Here is a 23,313-nt window from a genome sequence, read left to right as displayed (position 1 = left end):
AGGGTCAACTTTTTTTCGAAACACATAGATATTCTTTTTAAAGTTCTCAAGCCCTTAAAAAACACCCATTATTATAATTGATTGTGAAGAGCTTTGGTTTCTAGTCCATATGTTCGCTTATTCATATAACAGCCATAATTTATAAAAGTCTCGCCCGATTTCAATCAAATAGATTATACGTGGGTGCAATTGGTGCATGAATGACGAACGCCCAAAAGCCCCTGATTTTCAGTCAATGCTTTCCCCCATTTCGTTGGAATTTATTTAAATTTTATCTATCATCAAAGACAGCTTTTATTTTCACTATTGGGAAAGAGGAGTGAAAGTATTTCTCTTTCCAATGAATATCAGAGGTTTCCACTCTGTATTGGTGAATACCTATTACTGAATTGATTTAGTTCGCTTCCAGAAAGCTATATTGGGGTGTTGGCTTGCCTTTTCTCTTATTGAATTACGAATTTTATAGTTTTGCACATGTAATATCCTTCTCCGAGAAAAACAATAAATTCGTATATGTATTCCGAAAGGCGACAGATATTTTCTCTTTAGGACATTCGGTGGTCGTTATTTTCGTTTATTTCTTGACCTTTTGTATTATTTAATCAATTCTGTTGACTCAATCGAAATAATAAAAAAATTATTTGGAACATTAGTGGTGGGTTTCATAAAACTTTTATCGTGGTGATCTGCTCGATTAAATAATTTCTGTGTTCAATTTCAGTTCATTTTTGACACTTCCATAGATTTCAAACTACAATCAACGAGTTGATCAGTCAATCGAAGTTTTATGGAACCCATCATAAATGTTTTACTTTTGTAAATTGTAAAATTGTAGTTCAGAAAATAATAATAATAATAATTGAAGAGAAAAAATATTAGAATTCCGAAAATTTTTCAGAATGTTGAATTGAAATCCAGAAGCAGCAAATTATATTTCAGAAAAGGGAAATAGTACAAAGGCGTACAACTTTGCTGTTTCTTCCGAAATTCGAGACTTTATTGTAAAAAACTGGTTATACATATTTTATGATTCAAAGTATTGTCCTTCGCTGGCCACTACTTTCTCCTATCTTTCGGGCAGCGTACGAATCCCGCGTTGAAAAAAGCGATCCACGAATCGATCCAATTTGTAACTTCTTCATGAGACCGGAAATGCTGGTCAGATAGTGCCGTGTGCCATTGATTGAAACAAATGAGTCTGAGGGAGCAACGTCTAGAGAATACGTCGGATGGGGTAGGGCTTTCCATTTCAACGTTTCCAAGTATGTCTTGACCACTTTCACAACATAGGGTGAGCATTGTAAAATCACTTTATTATGTCCCTCGTTGTATAACGGCCGTTTGTCTTTTAAAGCTTGGCTCAAACGCATTAATTGCGTTCGATATTGATCGCCTGTGATTGTTTCAGTCGGTTTTAAAAACTCATAATACACTACGCCAAACTGGTCCCACCAAATACTGAGCATGACCTTGGAACCGTGAATATTTAGTTTAGCCGTCGACGTGGAAGCATGGCATTTCTGCGCTTGAGATTATCCTTATGAATCCATATCTCGTCTCCAGTCACAATCTCTTCCGTCTTTGCGTTGCCAGCAGTTGTTCACAAGCAAACAAACGCCGTTCAACACCTCTCGGCTTCAATTCGTACGGCACCCAATTTCCTTGTTTCTGAATCATTACCATGACTTTCAGGCGTTTTGAACTGGCTGTGTACGTCACTCTCAATGATCCTGCCAATTCTTGTTGCGTTTGACACGAGTCTTGATCCAGTAATGGCTCCAATTCTGTATTTTCGAAAATCTTCTATTTCACCGCCATGCTGGTCTTCGACGTAAAAATCACTGTATTTGAGGCGTTGAAACCTCTCTCAGCACGTTTTTTCACTAACAGCGGCCTCATCATAGGTATTTGAGACCATTCTATGGGCTTCAGTCGCATATTTATTAATATAAAAGCAGAAAATTAAAACCCTCCCGCAAATGACGAGAATTTGGCTCGTAAGCTGACATGCTTAATCGAGAATAACTTTATGATGCAGACACAAATCGTTAATATTCCGATGGCGTTATGTTTACAAATACCCGAGCTTATTGTATGAAATTCACGATTTTTTTATTTCGACTACAGTCGTGAGTGTGTAGCGGTAAGTGTATCGCTACCGCCATCTATTGCAAAACGGCGGAAGCAAAGTTGTAAGTTCCCTAGATTTTTCGTTTTCGGAGTTGCATATTGTTATTCTGAAAAACAAATTACCTTTCCTAAATTTTAAGTTCTTTTTCCGAATTTCAAATTCCCTATTCTGAATAACCTAGTCCCCGTAGATTACTGGCTTATTCTTCTTCTTCCTCAGGTTCCGTCTTCGTTCCGAAGTTTGGTTGATACCAAACTTCAAAGCTATGCCTATTCTCGATACTACAGATCTAAACAATTGGTAGTTGTTGCAATGGTACCATTCTCTCAAGTTCTTCACTATGAGTTTCTTCTTCTTCCTATTGATCTTTTACCCATTATCTTTCCCTGGACAATAAGCTGCAGCAACTGGTATCTATCTTCCCTCATAATATGTCCCAGGTATTGCAGTTTGCGCTTTTTAATAGTCAGTACCAATCCTTTCTCTTTTTGCATTCGCCGCAAGATCTCCACTGGCTTATTGCAGACCTCAAAAGAAGAGAAGAAAAAATTTTGTCGCTAATGAAAGGCAAGATGAATCTTTCTACAGAAAAGTTGAAGTAGCGTTGGAGTTAATGTAACCCTCTTGAGTATGTTGAACAATGAAGCCGAATTTTCAAGAAAAAATTGTGTTTTTACTGATACAGGCCGTGAATTATTGAGCGAATTGTTAATTATGCATTTACCTCCAAAGAACCATATCATAGAGGTTGGTGTCGGCTCCTTTGGCGCGGATGAACTGGGTTGGAGTCCAACGTCTTCTGCTATTTATTTTCTCATTTTGTCAACCTCTTTTTACTGTATGGGGATATTTCACAAAGAAATAATGAACCATAGTGTAGAATTAGAATTAGCGTTTTCATGTTGGAAGTGAAACAACTTACCTACAATAGTAGCGAATATCAGAACACCGGCTAAAAAATCGGCCACCACGAAGAGGTACTCCGCTTCATTCTCAGGCACTGGGGTTTCACCAATCGTGGTCAATGTCAATGTGGACCAATAGAAACTATAAATATATTGACGGGCAAGAGTCGAATTTTTCGGTCCGTCCAAATTGTACACCCAATTGTCCGTACCGAAGCCGATCGCGTAGCTGATGGCGAAATAAAGGCACGCGTTCCAATGAATGAGAACCAGTATGGCGAGCACCACCTTGCAGATCCTGAAAACGTTGGGATAGTTCGTATCGGTTTCTGTCCTCTCGAACCATTCCCACAGTCGCGGCAACTTGAACAGTCTGTTCACGCGAACTATGACCGGACACGGCACTTGGACGTCACACTCGAAGGGATGCCATCGGAAATAGGCCAGATCTGTCGGTATCAGCGCCAAGAGATCCGTCTTCCAATGCTTCGTTTGGAGGTAGTGAGCTCTGAGTTTGCGGGGATCAGTTACCAACAAGCCTTGCTCCAGATAACCTGAAACAAAAAAATTCATTCGTTAAATTGCATCTGTCTGAGATTGTTCCTCACATAAAATCGCTTAGTGAAACTTAACTAATTCCCTGACGAACATTACAAACTATTGAATCGAAGTATCATGTTTCTAATGCTTGTAGATTACCCCCCTAGAAAGCACGTCAGTTTGTGGTAGAGGATAGGAATTCACGGCTTGGCTTGATTTTTAAGCTACTTGGCTTCGGCTTGACTTGTTTTCAAGTCAAGTTTATTAGTTTTTCAAGACAAGTTAAGTTTTTATTTTATTTTAAGTACTTGAATTATATCAAGCTACTTGATTTTTAGCAGTTTTATTGTGTAGTGTCACATGATGAAATGAGAAGGAACAAAAAACACTTTTAATTTTTAAACTTATTGTATAAAACAACCGAAAATATCAACTTTTTTGAAATAGAAACATAAATTACATCACTATAAATCATAACAAAAAAAAATAATAAAAAAACGAAGTTTCTTAATATTGAGAAACTTCCAAACTTTGTTTCATTTTGTTATTTCTCATCCAGGATCTAAGACACATGAGGCATTTTGTAGATTTGTCACCTAACCTATTGCGGATTTTTGTAACCGGAGCTGAAGATGCTGTCGTTGATGAAAAAATATCCTTGTTTGGCTATTTTGGCTAAGTTTGGAAAGGTCTTTCTGAAACTACCAAAATCTATCAATAGATTTCATAGAAATGTGAGAAAACTACTAATAAAGTCACACTGGCAAATGCTTCAGTCTCTCGGCACTCGAGGAATCCCCTTATTTAGACTAAGCGCGCACGAGATTGCAGTATTAGATGCCGTGCGACATGTGCATATCAGGCTCAAGTAGGTAATATCAAGTAGCTTGATATCAAGTCAAGCAATAAATACCTAAAATCAAGTCAAGTCAAGCTCAAGTATTTAATTTCTCACGAGCTTGATATTCAAGTCAAGTAGTTGGTTAAAATGTTAAGCTACTTGGCTCGATGAATCCCTAGTAGAGGAGGAACCGAAGTGACGCTAAAAAAGGAAAGTTAAGATGACAGATATCAAGTTAGGAACTCTCCAAAGGTTATCTGCGACTGCGACGAGTAAATGGGCGTGTTCAGCAGAAAGATCGGTAGCGTGAGTAGCTCCGCTACCGATAAGTATCAGTTTTGTAACGTAAGTATTCTCTACTTGACGGGTTGCTCCTTTTCTTGACAGCAAAAAGTTCTGTGGATCCACAACTTGCCTCGATCTTCTCTGCTTGGGGATCCCCTTTTATCTGGAACTTCAAAATCAACAAGTTTTAAGCTTAAACACTCGAATTGATCTTTTTCTTCTTCTTCTTTAGCAGCCCTTCAGAATCCACTGCTGGACATAGGACTCCCCTCTTTTCTTCCACTCTTCTCTATCTCTAGCTGTTCTATTCCAGTTACGATCCGCAGTCACTCTAACGTCATCCATTCATCTTCTGGGGGGTCTCCCGACGCTTCTTTATGCAGTCTCGGCCTCCACTGCATGTTATGTCTTATTCAACGGGTGTCGTCCTGTCGAGCAATGTGTCCTGCCCAAGCTCACTTCTTGGTAGCAACTCGTTTTATCACATCCTCCACCTGTGTTCGCCGTCTCATCCCTTCGTTTCTTATGCGATCTTGGAGGTTGACGCCCAGCATTAGTCTTTCAATGCTTTGTGTTGTTCTGAGCTTGTTAGCGGCCCAAGTCATACGGACTTTTCTTTGAATTTCGGTTTGCTGGTTTTCTATTCCCATTTTTATTTGATGACCCAGGTAGATATAATCCTGAACCCTTTCGATCGCTTGCATACCTATCTGGATGTTCCTCTCTTCTGTTGTCACGATTTTAGTCTTCGCTATATTCATTGTTAGGCCCACCCTCTCCGAAGCTGTCTTCAACTCCAAAAGCATTTCCTTCAACTCGTCCAAGTCGCTGCTGATAAGCACAATATCATCCGCGAAACACAGGTGATTTAAATATCTTGAAGCCCATGTGTTCCCATTGAAGTTTTTCAAAATCTTCCAGTGCCAGTGAGAAAAGCTTCGGAGAAATAGTGTCACCCTGTCTCACCCCTCTCCGAACAGAAATTAGTCCGGTTGATAAACCTTCTCCGAGCCTAACTTGCCTTTTCAAGAAGGCTTCTGTATCTGGAATCTATCCTTGCATTGTCCATCGCTTGAAACACAGCCCATAGCTCGATGGAGTCGAACGCTTTGTTGTAGTCGATGAAGGCCAGATGAATAGTTATGTAGTAATCATTGCATTTTTCGATTAGTGTTCTGATGTTCTGAATTTGTTCGGTAGTGCCACTCGTAGCGTGTAGATACTCACATATACTCCCAATAGGTAACATATCTACTTGATGGTATGCGCCCCTGCCCACGCGAGCCTTGGTTTATCTCCCAAGACCATACGGGGGAAACCATTGTCCTCTACCTACACTTCTTTCCAAACCTAATATCCATCACCTTCTATCCTTAACCATCCTCCAACCCGTCTAGCCAGCATGGAGGGTTAAGGCTAAAAATCCCCAAATTACAAATATCAAATGGCGAATTTCAAAACAAAAGGAATAGTACCCCAGGTGGGTAGGAACCAAAGTTCCAAATCCCACACCTTCAAGGTCTGCCTCACGGATTCTGGGGGAGGCAAAAATTCTCAATATAACAACAGAGCCAGAACAACTGTATTCGTTGCTACATTCAACATACGAACAATGCAATCTAACAACAGATTAGAAGAATTGAAGGCAAAACTGGCGTGGATAAAATGGGACATAATAGGCTTAAGCGAAACTCGAATTGATAGCGAAAAGAAAAGAAAGATATATGCGATTCATATACACTGATAATCATCAATCTACTGTGATAATATGTTGAAAAGTACCACACTTCGCATGCTCGCAGTGCCCTTCCAGAACTGTAGTGCATATGAAATAATAAATGAAATGTTGCACTAACACCGTATTTTACATTGAGACTCATCTTCTAAGCCTTTTGAGGTTCAGTTTACACAAGAGCTCAAGCCAATCGATCACTAGCAATGTTGAATCTTCGCTAATGGGGTCCTTGAAATGCATTAAAATGATACGGATTTTCATGGAAAATTGAACTTCACCGATTGCAACGATTTTGCACACTCGTAATTCATGTTACGCTACTGGAATTCACAAAGACGTGGTAATTTGTCAATTCATCGTACGCGATTGGTTGCTGATGAAAACGGCTACGAGTACTTGTAGCTAGAGAGAGATACAGTGACTTAATAAAACACAGTGACGACAATACATTCAAATTTAGCCTCAAAGGGCGAATGGGGCTTTAGCATATGGTGAATGAAAATCGTAATAAAAAGGCTTTAGCCTATAATAATATGATTTTCTCCCTAATACTTACTGAACAATCGTTGTAAGGACTTAAGATCATAAATTTTATATTTATAGTAATGTGTTGCAGCTTATAGATGAGAATCTTTTGAATTTCACGTTCATTTATCCGGTTAAAAAGATACAAATGACAATAAAAAACAAATTGAAGGCTTTTAGTAAATTATACATTCACCTCACCACAAAAAGCTGAATTAAACTTTCACTGGAAATTGAAATTGCTACTATTTAAAAAATGTGCGTTTTACAAGTGACCAACAAGTGATTCAACTACTAGGTACTTTTTTTTGAGGAAGCTTTCAATTTATTTTTAATCGAAGTTCCGGCTTTAGTGAACTTTACACTAGAGCCGGATAAACTGAAATTTTTTACGAAAACTAAATTGTTTGAAAATGTAAATAAATTAGGTAAATGGAAATAACAACAAAAAGCCGTTATTTTTGGCCAAAACACCGACAGTCAATCAAAAATGAGACCACTCGTATCGTTACTGTGCTTTATCAAGTCACCGTAGAAAGAGGGACAGAAAGAATTTCCTGGAAGATTTCGATAATTACGACTTGCAACGCAGATACGTACGTTGTTTCAGATGTCAACCATAATATAACTAATTGAATTTGAGATTTGAAATTTAATTTATACGCTAGAAATTTGTTGGGATTCTGGGCAAGTATTTGCTTGGAAAAAATAATTTATTTCGATACCATAGTTTTTTTTAGACACGTCCAAATGTTGAAACGTATTTCATGTTTGGTCCTTTTTTTTGTCTCAAATTACTTCGAAAAAACTCCTTCTCAGGTTTAAATTAGGATAAATGTAATCATTTCTTTATAATTTCTTGGTTAGAAATCCGAGAAGGAGTTCTAAATTCAGGTTAATGTAGGTGTTCTAATATCGTTGTTAATTTGTTCAAAGCACTTCCCTTGGGATTGGAAAATCACAGGAAGAACCTCGGTTATTACGAAGAAGAACAACCTCGCTTGGAATTGAAACATCTCGTGCAAGAACATCCCTTAGAGCTGGAATAGTACATACATCGAATCAATCTCGTTCCTGAAAAACTTCCTAGTTGAAATTGAGAATATACCTGCTCATAAAATTGTATCTGAAGTTTGTTTCCGGCGTTATAACATCAACTTTGACAAATGAGAATTTTAAATCAAGAAAATAATCAGCTGAAGAGATTCTCATTCATCATCATGAGAGCTCAGTAAATCGGTGAAACCCTGATTCATTCAAGTTAAGTTTTTTAATTACAATTCTGTATAGTGTGAAAATTTGTGAATTTTGAGTACGGGTATTCCTCCTTATTTGAAAGCCAAGTTGCTCGACAGACCAGCGCTCTTTCACCTTTAATGCGGTGAAATCGCATAATGAGATTCTAATTGCATGTAGGGGTTCTTCTTTGAATTCATTGAAAAGAATGTATTATTTCTGATTCAGTTACAGATTTTGTAAACTATATACATTTTTCGTAATATTCATTTATTTTTGAATTGATTTATGTTGTATTTCCTTTTGTTAATTTCTATTTTTGTTTTTTCCTCTATTTGTTATTTTGTCGGGGGTTCAGTAGAGTAGCCTCAGCTAGACTTCGCCCCTTAAATTATCAAATGAAGAATCAGTGGCGTACCCAAGGGGGGGAGGGGAATAGTGGGATATATCCTCCCCAGGAGGAATATCCATTATATGTAACAACCTTATATATCACAATCTTATTATGAGCAAGCAAATTTCTGTGGAAAACTTCTTCAAAAGAAGGAAAATTTGAAAATTATTTTCTTTATCCCCCCCCCCAAGGCTTATGTCTGGGTACGCCAATGTAAAGACTCTATTATTTTTTTCAAGAACAGACACTAATAATCAAAAAAAAACATTGTGTATTTATAACAACAAAAATAACGTTTTTTATTTCTTTGAAAACTTAAAAACCACAAAATAATTTCCTTATTATATTCCCGCCATGTGCAACTGAAAAGGTGGGGTTTTCGCGGTTAGTAGCGTGGCGTTCTATCAGCGGTTTGTGACGTATACGAAATGAAATTTCTGGCATTACTATTTTCTTATTATACGGTCAGAAAACGCGGAAAGCGGGTGGGCGCTTCATTTAAAAGATAGAATATTTTCAACTTTGATGGTAATTCGATGTTCTGATAATTTATTCCGGTTACTGAAAATTAGTTGGAATTGTTTTAAATTCAAATAAATAATGTGTCAAAAATTTCACTTTTTATTAATTTTTCACAAGTGAAACCCGGCCTTAGTTTCTTTAAACGATGATCCGCCACTGTTGTAAATTGATAGTTCAACATAAATAGTATCGTTTTAATGTTGCTAGCTAGGGGTGTGATAGAGCTCTCTTAAATCATAATTCAGCGTTTAAGTAGTGGAACCGCTCACCCCTTGCCAGTTGTCTTCAGGTAATTCAGTCTATAAGTCAAAGCTTGACTGCCACATATAGCCATTGTTGTATGTCTATGTCAGTAAATGAGCTTAGATAAATATCCAACTCCCATCAGGTGACAAAACATGGCTCGGGATTCTGATAGAGTGTATATTTTCGCCGTTATATGGATGTTCTTTTTTTCTGTTCTCTATATTTCCCCTTAATGATGAACTTTTTTTTTCGATCGAGATTTGTGTATATTGCCTATCGTTATATTGATATTGATGTGTCTTGACTAATCCCAGAACATTTTATACTTTCGATGATGTTTCCTACTTGATCTTGATTAACCGCTGATTTCTACTGATTAGTTGTAACAATAGCGATGATACAAATTGAAAATTAAAAAAACAGAATCAAATAAATTCTTCATTGAGACAATCTTTTTTATTTGAAAGGTATAAGGAAAATAATCATTCAAATGACCACCACGAATTCTTCGTACATACCGAAGTCTGTCAACCCAAACACTCGCACGTTGAGGATGAAGAGGCATTTCAATAATTCTTGGATTTTCCGTGCCCCAAATGCGACAATGTTGCTTATTAACCTAGCCTCCGAGGGTAAATTGGCTTCGTTACTGGAAATGATTTTTCGATGAAAATCTGGAATATTTTTTATGCATTTCAAGGACCACAATCAGCGAAGATACGTCGATGCTGGTGATCGACCGGCTTGAGTTCTTGTTTGAACTGAACTTTGAAAGCCATAAGACCCAAGTTTTCAGGCAAAATACAGTGAATTGTAGTTTGTGGAATGTCTCATCTTCAAATGACAGCTTTAAAACTAACAGCTGCCCACAAAGCGGGCTTTTCAAAATGGAAAACACTTCACTCTTCAAAATTCCATAATTCGATTGACTGCCGTTAGCAAAAAGAAAATGTTTCAATCGAAGAAAATAGCTTTTCGGGTCTCGATTGAATGCCAAACATTCATTCTCACCACAAAAGTCGCAATTTTACATAAGGGATAATTTCGAGAAAAATACAGTGTGATCCAACAAAAACTTAACACCTCGATTTTCTGGCTTTAAAATGAAAATGTGGAATATCGCCCGGACTTGTCTATTTCTGATTCGAGAGGGAACAACTTTTCCTCTCTTCGCATCCCCTTGACTACAACCCCTTAAGGGGAGTGAATACAACTCGTTGATTTTGAATAAGGATGAGAGGTGTTGCGATACCTCATTTCGAAGATCTTATCGAGTACCGGGTTTTTCACCATAATTTGACCCCCCCTCCTTCAACTTTGTTACTAAAAAATACTCTATACAAAAGAGTTACAAAAAAATGTTTTCAACAAAAGTTTCACGAAATCGACTAGTATTTTTCAAAATGATTTCAAAAAATGAAAAATATATTTCATTTTTTGAGATCATCTAGTCGATTTCGTGAAACTTTTGTTGAAAACATATTTTTGTAACTCTTTTGTATACAGAGTGGGCAACATATTGATTGCAACTTCATTTTTTCAAATGGAGCACCCTGTATATTTTTCTATATTTGACTAGCTCTTTTTCCCCAGATTTCGAATATTTAACATATGTTTGGTCTTTCTCTCTTATTCTGAGTATTTTAAAAAATGAAATATATACAGAGTGGGCAACATATTGATAGCAACTTAATTTTTTTAAATGGAACACCCTGTATATTTTTCTATATTTGACTAGCTCTTTTTCCCCAGATTTCGAATATATAACATATGTTTGGTCTTTCTCTCTTATTCTGAGTACCACAGAGTTTCAAATTTTAAGAACCACCTCAGTAATCAGTTTTCAAGTGGTAGGCTGCGATAACTCAAAATGCCCTTTTTAGAGTTCCAATTTATAATTAAAAACATATGTCATATATCGTTAACAACGAGATAACTCGAAAAAGGACATTTTGAGTTATCGCAGCCTACAACTTGAAAACTGATTACTGAGCATGCTAGGTGGTTCTTAAAATTTGAAACTCTGTGGTACTCAAAATAAGAGAGAAAGACCAAACATATGTTACATATTCGAAATCAGAGAAAAAAGAGCTAGTCCAATGAAGAAAAATATACAGGGTGTTCCACTCAAAAAAATGAAGTTGCAATCAATATGTTGCCCACTCTGTACATATTTCATTTTTTGAAATCATTTTTAAAAACACTAGTCGATTTCGTGAAACTTTTGTTGAAAACATTTTTTTGTACCTCTTTTAGTAACAAAGTTAAAGGGGGGGTCAAATTATGGTGAAAAACCCGGTACTATCTCATCCTGAAATTTCGCTTCAAAATTCATCAATGATCCGAGTACGCAAATCATTCAGTGCCTCAGGATGGGTAGCATAAATCTTGGATTTCAGGTGACCAAATAGAAAAAGTCCAGTGGCCACTCAATATGTCCACTTCTTTTTGGGGATACAGATAGTATTAGCATAGTATAAGGAAAGGATAGTAAGCCAATAGTGCTTTTTTCGATTTTGTTGATGTTGAGCGCCATCTAGTTGTACTCACGTTTTACTCGAATTTTACTGTCAAAAATTGGTCCGTAAAGTGCGGAAAAAAATCGGTGTTATTTTGAAGAACTAAAATATTTGAAATAGAGTGGTCAAAAGATTTCTATATTTGGATATTTTTTCTGCTCTGTAATAAGCATTTACGCCAGTGGCGTGTATTTGTGATAACTTAATAATAACATAAAAATTGTTGGGAATGTCATGCGACCCCTTTTCAACCACGCTACTGAATGAATTATCGTATTATTTCTGCGCCATCTATAGCTCATGATTCAGCGCTATCTACTATCGAGTTACTTCTCCAAATTCAAATCCAACTACAGTAGCGACCCCTGGTGACTATTTCCTTTCCATCAAACGGCGGTTGGCTTACTATCCTTTCCTTATACTATGGTATTAGATACGATCTTCGAAATTAGTTATAGAAACATCCCTCATCCTTATTCAAAATCAAGGTGTTGTGCTCAACCCCGTTATGGGGTTGAAGTTACGGGGATGGAAGAAGCGGAAAAGTTGTTCCCACTCGAATCAGAAATCCGAGCGATTTTCCACTTTTTTATTTCAACTTAGGAAAATCGAGGTGTTTTCGTTGGACCACCCTGTACAGTTCATCCCATTTTGGGTGAGACAGCCAGGTTTCTCGCTTGTTATTAAAGATAGAGCCTTGCGGTTTTCACGTTCCTGTCCTACTTTTTCGTGAAACTCAAGTTGGCCTAATCAGATTTCCGTTCAAGAAATACAGGGTGATTTTGGAAATTGATACTTCTCAGACCCCTCCTTTACCTCCGAAAATATTATTATTATTATTAATAATGCTGAGGTAAAAACTACGTCTGAATCAGAATTCTGCGTAGAATCCAGTGGCCTACTCAATATTTTTTTTCGGGATATGGTTTTGAAGATTCAACACAAACCTATATTTTTTTTAATGGAACACCCTATATATCATTACTTCGTTGAATTCGTTATTTTTTTTCCTTCAAAATGATGTATGATACTATGTAGGTAGGATGTTCAGAAATGTTAAAAAAAACACTAAAACATCAAATAATGATGATTTTTTGTAAATGGGCCATGAATTTTCTATGTTTCAATAAGAGGATTATTACTTTCGATTTTTAAAAGTAGTAGGTCATTGATGATACAAACATCCTTGTTGTTATTATGGCTACTATGCATTTGGGAGCATTGTTTTATCAAGTAGGCATTGGAGAGAAAAAACCAATCTGATCTAGCTGTCATCGCTAAGAATTATTGTTATTATTATTGATTCTTCTTTTATATGGGAAATCCATTGCCCATTAACAAAAAAACATCATTATTTGATGTTTTATTGTTTTTTTTTTTAACATTTCTGAACATCCTACCTACATAGTGTCATACATCATTTTGAAGGAAAAAAATAACGAATTCAAGGTAGTAATGATATACATGGTGTTCCATTAAAAAAAATATAGGTTTGTGTTGAATCTTCAAAACCATACCCCGAAAATAATATTGAGTATGCCACTGGATTCTACGCAGAATTCTGATTCAGACGTAGTTTTCAGCTCAGCATTATTTCTAATAACTTCGGAGATGGAGGAGGGGTCCGAAAAGTATCAATTTCCAAAATCACCCTGTATCTCTTGAACGGAAACAGTTATGCAAAATCTGATTAGACCAACTTGAGTTTCACGAAAAAGTAGGATAGGAACGTGAAAACCGCAAGGCTCTATCTTAAATAGTAAGCGAGAAACCTGGCTGTCTCACCCAAAATGGGATGCACTGTACGTTATTCTTCAAAAGTTCAAAAAAAAAATATACTGGTCGAATAGAATGCTCAGAAAGTATATAAACTTTCGAGCACTCTCCACTGTCCCCATTCTTACGGTCGAGGATCCAAATAAGCAGAAGAATTTTCGTTGTGGATAGGTCACAGCAAAATCGGCGTCACACGACATAGACCATAAATTCCATAATGGAATTGGGCGAATATCATTTGGAACATTTCCACAACGTTAACAGCTTCGAAACTTTCTCGATGACAGGGAAGGATGGTTTATTGATCTCGGTTCGCGGAAGTTTAGACGCTCTCTCTGACGCCGGATAGGGCAGAAGCACAAAAATCTCGATCCCGATTGTTATCTAAGCCACATTAGATTTTACCTACATCCGAATTATTTTGGCAACTATAAGTCTTGATAATATAAAGGGTTTGCCAATAAGATGTTTCATATTGATATTAAAAAACGAGTACATTTTGAGACAAATCGAGAAAATTGATGTTATTGAAATGATTTTATTGTATAACAAAAACGATGTGAAAGTAAGCGAAATAGCCGCCTGCACGGTATCATATTTAAAATGTCTAAAATACCGATGTGTTTACTCATTGAATTTAGTTTAAGATCATTCTCTTTCCTTCTATTTGGCCGCTGATTATCAATTGCAGAATTCGATAGCGACATCTCCTCATCACATGGCCCAGATAGGATATCTTCCTACGCTTGATGACATTGAGCAATTCTCCATTCTTGTTGGCTCTTCTTAACACTTCTCCATTTGTTTTGTGTGCTGTCCAGGGAATTTTGAGCATACGTCTGTGTATCCACATTTCGAATGCTTCAATGCGGTTCAATGTTGACAACTTGAAGGTCCATGTTTCGACACCATACAAAAGCAACGGCCAAACATAACACTTGACCATTCTCTGCCTCAAGTCCAGGTTAAGGTGGTCATTACATAAAAAGGTCTTCATTTTCGCAGAAGTGGTCTTGGCCATTGCTATTCTACGTTTAATCTCCATATCCGGATCCAGCTGGTCTGTTATTATAGACCACAAATAAAGGAATTGGTGTACCCTCTCCATGGGATTTCGGTTCAATTTGAGTGAAGCAACAATAACCATATGGGTTACGGCTACATACTAAAAATTTGGTCTTTTTTGCATTTATTTTGATGCCCATTTTTTTCCCACCTCATGGATTCGATCAAGCATGATCTGGAGACCCTCTAGGCAGTCCGACAAAATCACTGTATCATCCGCATATCTCAGAACATTGACAGTTTCCCCGTTAATTTTTATTCCATATGGTTGGTCTTGCAATGCTTCTTTAAACAATCTGTCCAAATATACGTTGAATAAAGTTGGGGATAAAATACAACGTCACACGTCGCGTCGTTGTAAAGATATTTCTTTGGTGAGATTATTATTTCCAATTTTGATATTTGCTGTCTGATTCCAATACAAGTTCTTTATGATACGTATATCTTTGCCATCAATGCCTTTGCTCCTCAGTATTTCATCTGAATATATTGTACTTTATCAAATGTATTTCGAAGTCCACGAAGCACACAAAAACGTCTTTTCTTTGGTCTCGGCACTTTTGTAGTAAAACGTTCAGCGCGAAGAGCGCTTCTCTAGTATCATTCCAATAACTCCACGAATTCCATCTTTAAGTTCTTGAACCGATTGTGGAGCTTTGGCATAGACCTTATATTTCACGTGGTCCCAAAGAAAGATGTCTGAAGGTGTTAAATCCCAAGATCTCGTTGTCAATTGCCCATATCAATATCTTCCAATTCTAACCATGAAATATCATTAACCATAGCTCGGTAGCGCAATCTATTTACCACAATATTTGCACCAGCCTCTTTTTTGAATGGTCCAATTACACCACCAGTCCAAAAAACCGCACCAAACAATGACATGTTGAGGAAGGAGAGGCTCTTGAACAATCATTCTTGAAATAAAATTTGGCCTCATCGATGAAGATGATTTTTCCATGAATATCCGGATCATTTTAATGCATTTCAAGAACCCAATCAGCGAAGATACAAAGTGGTGATCGAACGGCTTGAGTACTGAACTTTTAAGGCCTTATGAGCTAAGTGTTCATTTGAATTACGGTGTTATGTCGTTCGTAGAATGTCTAATTCCCAAGATCCACGAGGAATCGACAAACCTGCGTTTTCGTCAACACTACAGACTACAATAGCAAAATTCTCAGTTGTTGTTGAGCGACGCTCACGGTTTCGAATTTTCACATCACTAACTTATCCTGACACTAAATTTTTTCACCAGTTCCTCGTTTCATTATTGCAGGCCGAGAAAGTGCTTCACGACGACCCAAAAGTGCTTTAGTTTTGCGAACTCTCTCTCTCTCTCTTCTTCAGCCTTCCCTTATCCACTCCTGGATGTAGGCCTCTTTCATGTTCCTCCATGCTGTCCTGTCCTGCGCTATCTGAAACCATCTATTTCCCGCATACTGCTTTATATCATCAAGCCATCTTCTCTGTGGTCTACCTACTTTGCGTTTTGTCGTTCTTGGTCGCCAGTGTGTTACTTTATATGCCCATCTCGATTTGTCCTGTCGAGCCACGTGTCCTGCCCACTGCCACTTCAATTCTGCAACACGCGCTATAATATCTACGACTCTAGTTCTTTGTCGGATTTCTTCATTCCTTTTTCTGTCTCTTAGACTGACATTGAGCATAGTTCTTTTCATCGCTCTCTGCATCACCCTCAGCTGGTTTGCGGTCTTCTTAGTTATTGCCATTTTGCAGGCCATATGTCGCTACCGGTAATATGCAGGCATCGAAAACTTTCCTTTTAAGGTTTATCGAGATATCGTTATTCCCGAATATATCGGGTGTCCCAAGGTGAGTGGCCTATTAGATTATTATGGAAACTATTGATGGTAAAGATTTCAAATTTTGTGGATAGATATTTGGCCAGTTAAGGTACATTTGTAAAATAATTTCACATTTCCAGTGTTGCCGGATGTACGACAATTTGGCAACAACTTTGTTATTTTGAATGGGACATCCGGTATTTCTATTTTTTTATGATACTCCATAAAATATAAAATCTATTCACTCTAACTTTTCCATCCCTATCTTCAACGGTTTTTGAGTAATTAATTATTTTTCGAAATTTTAGATCAAATTGGCGTATTACGAAAATGACTCTAGTTCGCTCAATATTTGAGATTTAAGTCAGAAATTTTGCAAGTCGTTAGATATTGATCTGATCTGTGTCACTGCTTTTGAATTATGGTTGTCAATAATACAGGACGGACCAAAAAAAGTCATCGTTTGCCAAGTTACAAAATAGTAAAAAAGTCTGTGTAAGTGAATAGAAAAATTGTAGAATGTGTTGTACTGATTCCAAAAATTGAAAAATATACTAGGTGTCCAATTTGAAAAAATAGACTTTTTTACAATTTTGTAACTTGGCAAATGATGATTTTTTTTTGGTCCGTCCTGTATTATTGACAACTATAATTCAAAAGGAGTCACACAGATCAGATCAATATCTAACGACTCGCAAAATTTCTGACTTAAATCTCAAATATTGAGCGAACTAGAGTCATTTTCGTAATACGCTAATTTGATCTAAAATTTCGAAAAATAATTAATAACTCAAAAACCGTTAAAGATAGGGATGGAAAAGTAAGAGTGAATAGATTCAATATTTTATGGAGTATCATAAAAAAAATAGAAATACCGGATGTCCTATTCAAAATAACAAAGTTGTTGCCAAATTGTGGTACATCCGGCAACACTGGAAATGTGAAATTATTTTACAAATGTACCTTAACTGGCCAAATATCTATCCACAAAATTTGAAATCTTTACCATCAATAGTTTCCATAATAATCTAATAGGCCACTCACCTTGGGACACCCGATATATTTCATCTTTCCAAAAGCCATCCAAGTTAGCCTGATTCTTCTTTTTATCTCTGCCGATTCTTATTGAGTGTCATAAATATATATATATTTTTCTACATTTTCAAGTTGTGTGCCGTCAATGTTTACGTGTTCTGTGGCGTTGTTGATAAATTTGGTCTTCGAAATATTAATTTTCAAACCGACTTTTTCAGAGCATCATTAAGTTGTTGTAACATCTCGCTCAATTCCTGCATGTTGCTACTTATTAGGACGATGTCATCGGCAAAACGATTTGCGAATTATGGCTGCAAAATTTTCACCATTATCGTATTGAATTTTAACAGTTCCAATGCGTTTTTGAATCGTGTATCGTTCTATTTTTAGTGATGACGTAGTTTTTACTTGTCCAATTTCAAAATATGACAGCCTCAAAATAGACAGCTGCTCAGAATTTTTTTGATGTTGTTGCAGGTGATTCCAAAACAATTAAAATTGGAAAGTGCAAATTATGTAAAAATATAGAACAACGGTATAAATGCCAATAGTAAAAATAGTTTTTTAACGACATTCGATTGTGTGCCACAAAAAATTGCAGGAGGTAGAATTTTCGCAGGAAGCAACACCTTCTGGATCTATTTGTAATTTTAACAACATAAAACGTTGGATCCAAATTTGTCAAAATAGATTTTTGGCGGCATCTCCTTTCTTGTCAAAGTTGAAAATATGCGGTTCGTTTTATTATACTTGTAATTTTCATTAGCAGAGGGCTCTTGTGCCAGATATATTGTTCACAGCATTCACTTAATTTGTAAGAAGTAGTGAAGTAAGAACTTCACATTTCACGAAGAATATTGAGGTGACAAGTTGGAGTTAAATTCAATTTAAAATAATGTATTTTTTGTTTGTTTTGAATTAATGTAGGTATTTTTTGTACCTACTTGCTATAATTAACATAAATATTTTACCCATTCAAGGTATATTTTACTAAATAAATTATTTTTCAAACTAGTTAGACAAACAGTTCGAATTTTCAAACTTATAATTATTGTCCAGTTTGATTTGACTTGAATCATTTGTCAGAAAGATTGACTTGAGTTTAACTTAATTTCAAATCAAACTCAAGTCAATCTCAAACATTTAAGTCAAACTTGTGCAAACTCTAGTTGCAACCGTAGCCGTGGCTGACATTTGGCTGATTTCGTTTTTCATCATTAATGGTATGTATATATTTCTCTTTAGAAAAATAAACAGCTGATTGGAAAACCCTATAACCCTCTAACTGTGCGGCCGGAATGTCAATTTCTTAGGAAATTCGAGTGCTGGACATAGGTTCATTTGCTTCTACAGAGGAACATACATTTGAAGTCATCTTGACTATTTTTAGGTTTCTTTATCGGTCATGATAGCATTCACGGATTTTTGGAAACGATGAAAAATATTCATTGTGTGGACAGACGAAATGATCAAATCAAAATCGCCGATCCCCGCTTTCAAATACAAAATTTCATTCAATAATACAAATTTTTTGTTCATGTGAATAGAAAATATTTTAGAAAGACTATTCCACTTTTTCCATGTTGAGGTAAAAAGTTTCCATAGCGACGCTCGGTTCGCAGAGATGAAATATGCAAGCCGGCAAAACCAGCAAGTTGGTTTTTCAGCGATAAAATGAATATTTCTCAAATAGTCACTTGTAGATTGCATCATAACCGTATTTGTCGTTCATTCATTCGAAGAACCAAGAAGGGGATGGATTCGGAAATATTTCCTCGAAATAAATTCAGAACGGAATTGCCAACCTGCTGCCTCTTGATAAAATGAGAACTAGATGTCTGTGTGGAATCAGTTGTAGGAATTCCTGACAAACAGAAATATCTCCTAGATAGAGAAAATCGGCAAAGATTAAAATAAATCCAGTGTTAAATCTTTATGGAACACTACTACACAGATTATTCAACAAAAGTTTTTCAAATATACTATTGGAATAAATTGAAGGATCAAAATAAAATTCCAAATTTTTAGCGGTTTTTCAAATGGCTTTTCGATAACAATGGTCGTATCTCAATTTGAAAAAAATCGTTTTGAAGCTTGAAGTTTATAGTTTAGAGATCTCTTGATGAAAAAATTTTTCAAGCAACGTGTACCGCTCAATTCTAATGAATACAGTATCTAAAATTTCTGTGAAATTTTCTCAGTTTTTATTTTTGGCCTACAGACTTGGAAATATTTTTTCCAACCTAACCACTATATGGATGAGATAACTTGTTCATTCAGCTTTAATATCCTGTTTTCAAAATTTCGATACAAGCATTTCTCTCTGAAATATCGAACTTTGAATTGAAAAGGACCTTTTTCGGCAACCGTCCGGGAAGTGCTCACTTCCCGGACGCTTTTTCTCTGAGAAAGTAGCATTTCCCGGCCTAGTCCGGAAAGTACGTACTTCCCGGACTAGGCCGGAAAAGCATCAAAGAAACCATAGCAACCGAGATAACGGCTGACAGTTCATGTGAAATTAGTTGTCAAAAATTTGCATGTTTTTTTATTGCAATCACAATAAAATATGGAAAGCAGCAGCGATAGTGTTATTTCACATGGTTGCCGAAAAGATATTGTACGCAACACGCCCGAAAATGGTTTTTTTGGACTCACAGACTTCCAGGACTCGCTTACGCTATTTTCCGGACTTGTTACGTAAATTACTATTTTGTCTTTAACCATCAATATCTCACCAATCAATGTTTGCACAGAAAACTTAGGTGATGTTTTGAAATCTTGAATGAATTCTCTATAGGACGTAGCTATGGTATTTTCGGAAAAAAATTTTCTTCGTTTTCTACATTAATTTGAAAAGTTGATAAAAAAAGGGCTTTTGGAGGCTTTTTGGATAATCAAGCGCTGAATTGAAAATATCGAAATCGTAAAAATCTGCGAACTTTACCGATTGAAAAAAGATTATTCGATCAGAAAGTTTTTGGGAATTGTCAACTGTAACGATGAAGTTGAGGCATGGGTCGCAAAATAAATTTTTCCATATATTCTCCTTTGGCGTGGCAAATACATCCAAAGAGGGTATGCTCTTCTTGAAAACTTCACTGGGAGGATGAAATATAACTCAATATTTTCCGAAAGTTCTCAAAGTTGTTTTGAAAATAATTAAAAAAGAAGGGTGGAAGGTGAGTAAAAATATAAAAAATGCAGAATTATATCCTGTTGATAAGGTATACCACAAATTCATGGAAAATGTCGACAAATCCAAATGTAACAACTGAAAGACTTTTTTTGACTAATCTGATTGAAAAAATTCAATTCAAAAGCGGAGAAGATCTACGAAAAATATTGGAATTACTCGTATAAGGACCATTCTCATAGAACATCTGCCATTTCAATATTGGCTAAAGAAGGAGTTGATGAAGAAGAGTTATTGAAATTCGAGAGCACACCCCTTGAAACCATATTAACAACTAGATGCAGAACTTGAAACCATATTAACAACTAGATGCAGAACATCATTTGAAACTTGTTCGACATCTTAGAGAGGACAATCATATATCTGCAGCCACTGAAAATTCTTAGAAAATAAAATCAGTATCAGATCATTCATCGGATTCCTTCAGTTGTTTGTACCTAATCAAGAGAAATAATCTCCAAATAATTAACTGCAACAATTGTACAATTTTTACTCTGAAAATTAATTAAAAAAATTAACATGTTTCAGTCTCGGTACCAATTTGATACTTCAAAACTTGTTTTCTTTTCAGAATTGTTATTTCTTTTATTTCTCGAACATTAAGTGGGTTGTATTTTTATTCTGCATATGGCTCTATCGAAAGGCAATAACTAGTATAAATAATGCTGAGACCAGTGACGAATATTTGTTTAGGTAGACTGGTGGGGATATGCTCCTTTGTTCTTTTTAATTTTTCTTTGATTGTAGAAGTGGGTAGAGCAAAATACGTTGTATGTCGCCGTTTGACATCCTTTATGCATTTATTTCTAACACATTTAAATTACATCCTTAGATACCTGTCAGCACTGAATAACTTTTATGCATTGTATCAACCTCGGTATCAACCCTCTATATCGTCTTCTAATCGAATAAAAATAAAACCTAAAATGATACAAGTGGGGTATAGGGGTATATATAGGGGTTGTCCATTTTGGTGTGTAGTTCATTTTTATCTCAGGTTGAGTAGAGAGTTGAGTTTTGAAAATCTCACATTAGGTACGTTTGTCACCTTGGAATTACTATAATTATTTACATGCCTTGGTCAGATTTCTGTGTTTTTATGAAGTTGCGAAAGCTGAGGTAAAAGTGCAGAAAAATAAGATTAATTAAGAAACCCGACAAATGCTTCTTCTTTTAGCTGGTACATTGTTTTGTTCCGGTTTCCTTATGTGTTTGTTTCTTGGGATATAGATTGCCCATAATTTCGGCGGAGCTTTAAGGGTCTTCTTCCGTGAGGTTTGTTTTCTCTCGCAATGGCCATTCTCTCTGGACGTGATGGTTCCATGCCCTCCTTTTTCCCTTTCAATGAATTCATCATATCATATTGACTGATGTCAAGAAGGTGCCAACCTATTTAATTTGCAGTTTTGTAATGTTTTTTTAATGTAATACAATCAGTATAAATCTATGGCAGATAATTTCCCAATATAAGGGACCTGAGGATTCGAAAAATCATCATTTGGAGAATCGGTCCTGGTTGAAAAAACCCTCCCAATTCCTAAGAACAGGAGAGATTTTTTTGTCGACATTAGCCATAGAAAGTGACGTGGTGGTGATCCTCCTTCCATAAACTCGCACGGCAACTGAAGATCAACTCCGCGTATGAGGAATTTTAGCAGGTTATATATTGATAGATTGCCAATTGAATTCTGTTTATGGTCTGGTTTGTTATGTTGAAAAATCATCAGATAGTGTTCTTGAATTTGTCCCGAAGGGTGAAGTTGACGGAGTATTTTTTTATAACTTTCAAATTTTGTAATATTTTTGTCTTTAATATGTAGGTACGAACACCCTAATACTCTTTGGCCTAGAAATTTCGATATCATTCTTTCTTATCCTTCAATTTATTGTGGTGATTTCAATTGTCATCATTTAATGTGGTATATAAGGAAAACCATCACATTCATTACTTTTTTCTTTCTTTTTTTTGTTTTCAGATTCAATTCTGCTGGTGAGAAAATAGGATGAAAGGATTCTGTTTGGATGAAGAAGAAGCCCTTCAATATAAATATATTAGCTCATTCTGTAAACAAATACAAAAACCAGACACTGCACCTATACAGGGAGACAGAGTTCTTGCTGAGGTTTTTATCTGTGCTCTTGTAACGGGTGTTTTTTTTCACGCCTGAACAACGCTTGCAAATAGTGCAATTTTATTTCGAAAATAATGGTTCTGTGCGGAATACGTATAGCGCACTACGTCCATTTCATTTCGTTTAGCGATGGAGCGCACTTCTGGTTGAATGGCTACATCAACAAACAAAACTGCCGCATTTGGAGTGAAGCTAATCCTCAAGTGTATGTCGAAACATCGTTACATCCAGAAAAATTGACTGTTTGGTGCTCTTTATGGGCTAGTGGAATCATTGATCCGTACCCCTTCAAAAACGATGATGGCCAGAACGTTACAGTCAATGGTGATCGGTATAGAGCCATGATAACTAACTTTTTCATTCCTGAATTGAACAACCATGATGTCCAGGAGCTGTGGTTCCAACACACGTTTGGTGACCGCCTA

The 23,313-nt window shown here is 36.3% G+C and overlaps 1 protein-coding gene across 2 annotated transcripts in view; it reads right to left on the bottom strand.

The window, feature by feature from the left end:
- LOC123672315 (kinesin-related protein SMY1-like) overlaps nt 1–23,313 on the bottom strand; it is a 286,748-nt gene that overhangs the window by 31,481 nt on the left and 231,954 nt on the right. For both annotated transcript variants that reach the window (XM_045606395.1, XM_045606394.1), the window contains exon 12: nt 3,054–3,590. In XM_045606395.1, the coding sequence (XP_045462351.1) occupies nt 3,054–3,590 (537 nt within the window). The remainder of the gene's footprint in view (nt 1–3,053; nt 3,591–23,313) is intronic.

Source organism: Harmonia axyridis, chromosome 2 (assembly GCF_914767665.1).
Source record: "Harmonia axyridis chromosome 2, icHarAxyr1.1, whole genome shotgun sequence".
In the NCBI taxonomy this organism is placed as follows: domain Eukaryota; kingdom Metazoa; phylum Arthropoda; class Insecta; order Coleoptera; family Coccinellidae; genus Harmonia; species Harmonia axyridis.
The sequence above is the reverse complement of the archived record's forward strand: the minus strand, read 5'-3'. Positions and strand labels throughout refer to the sequence as shown.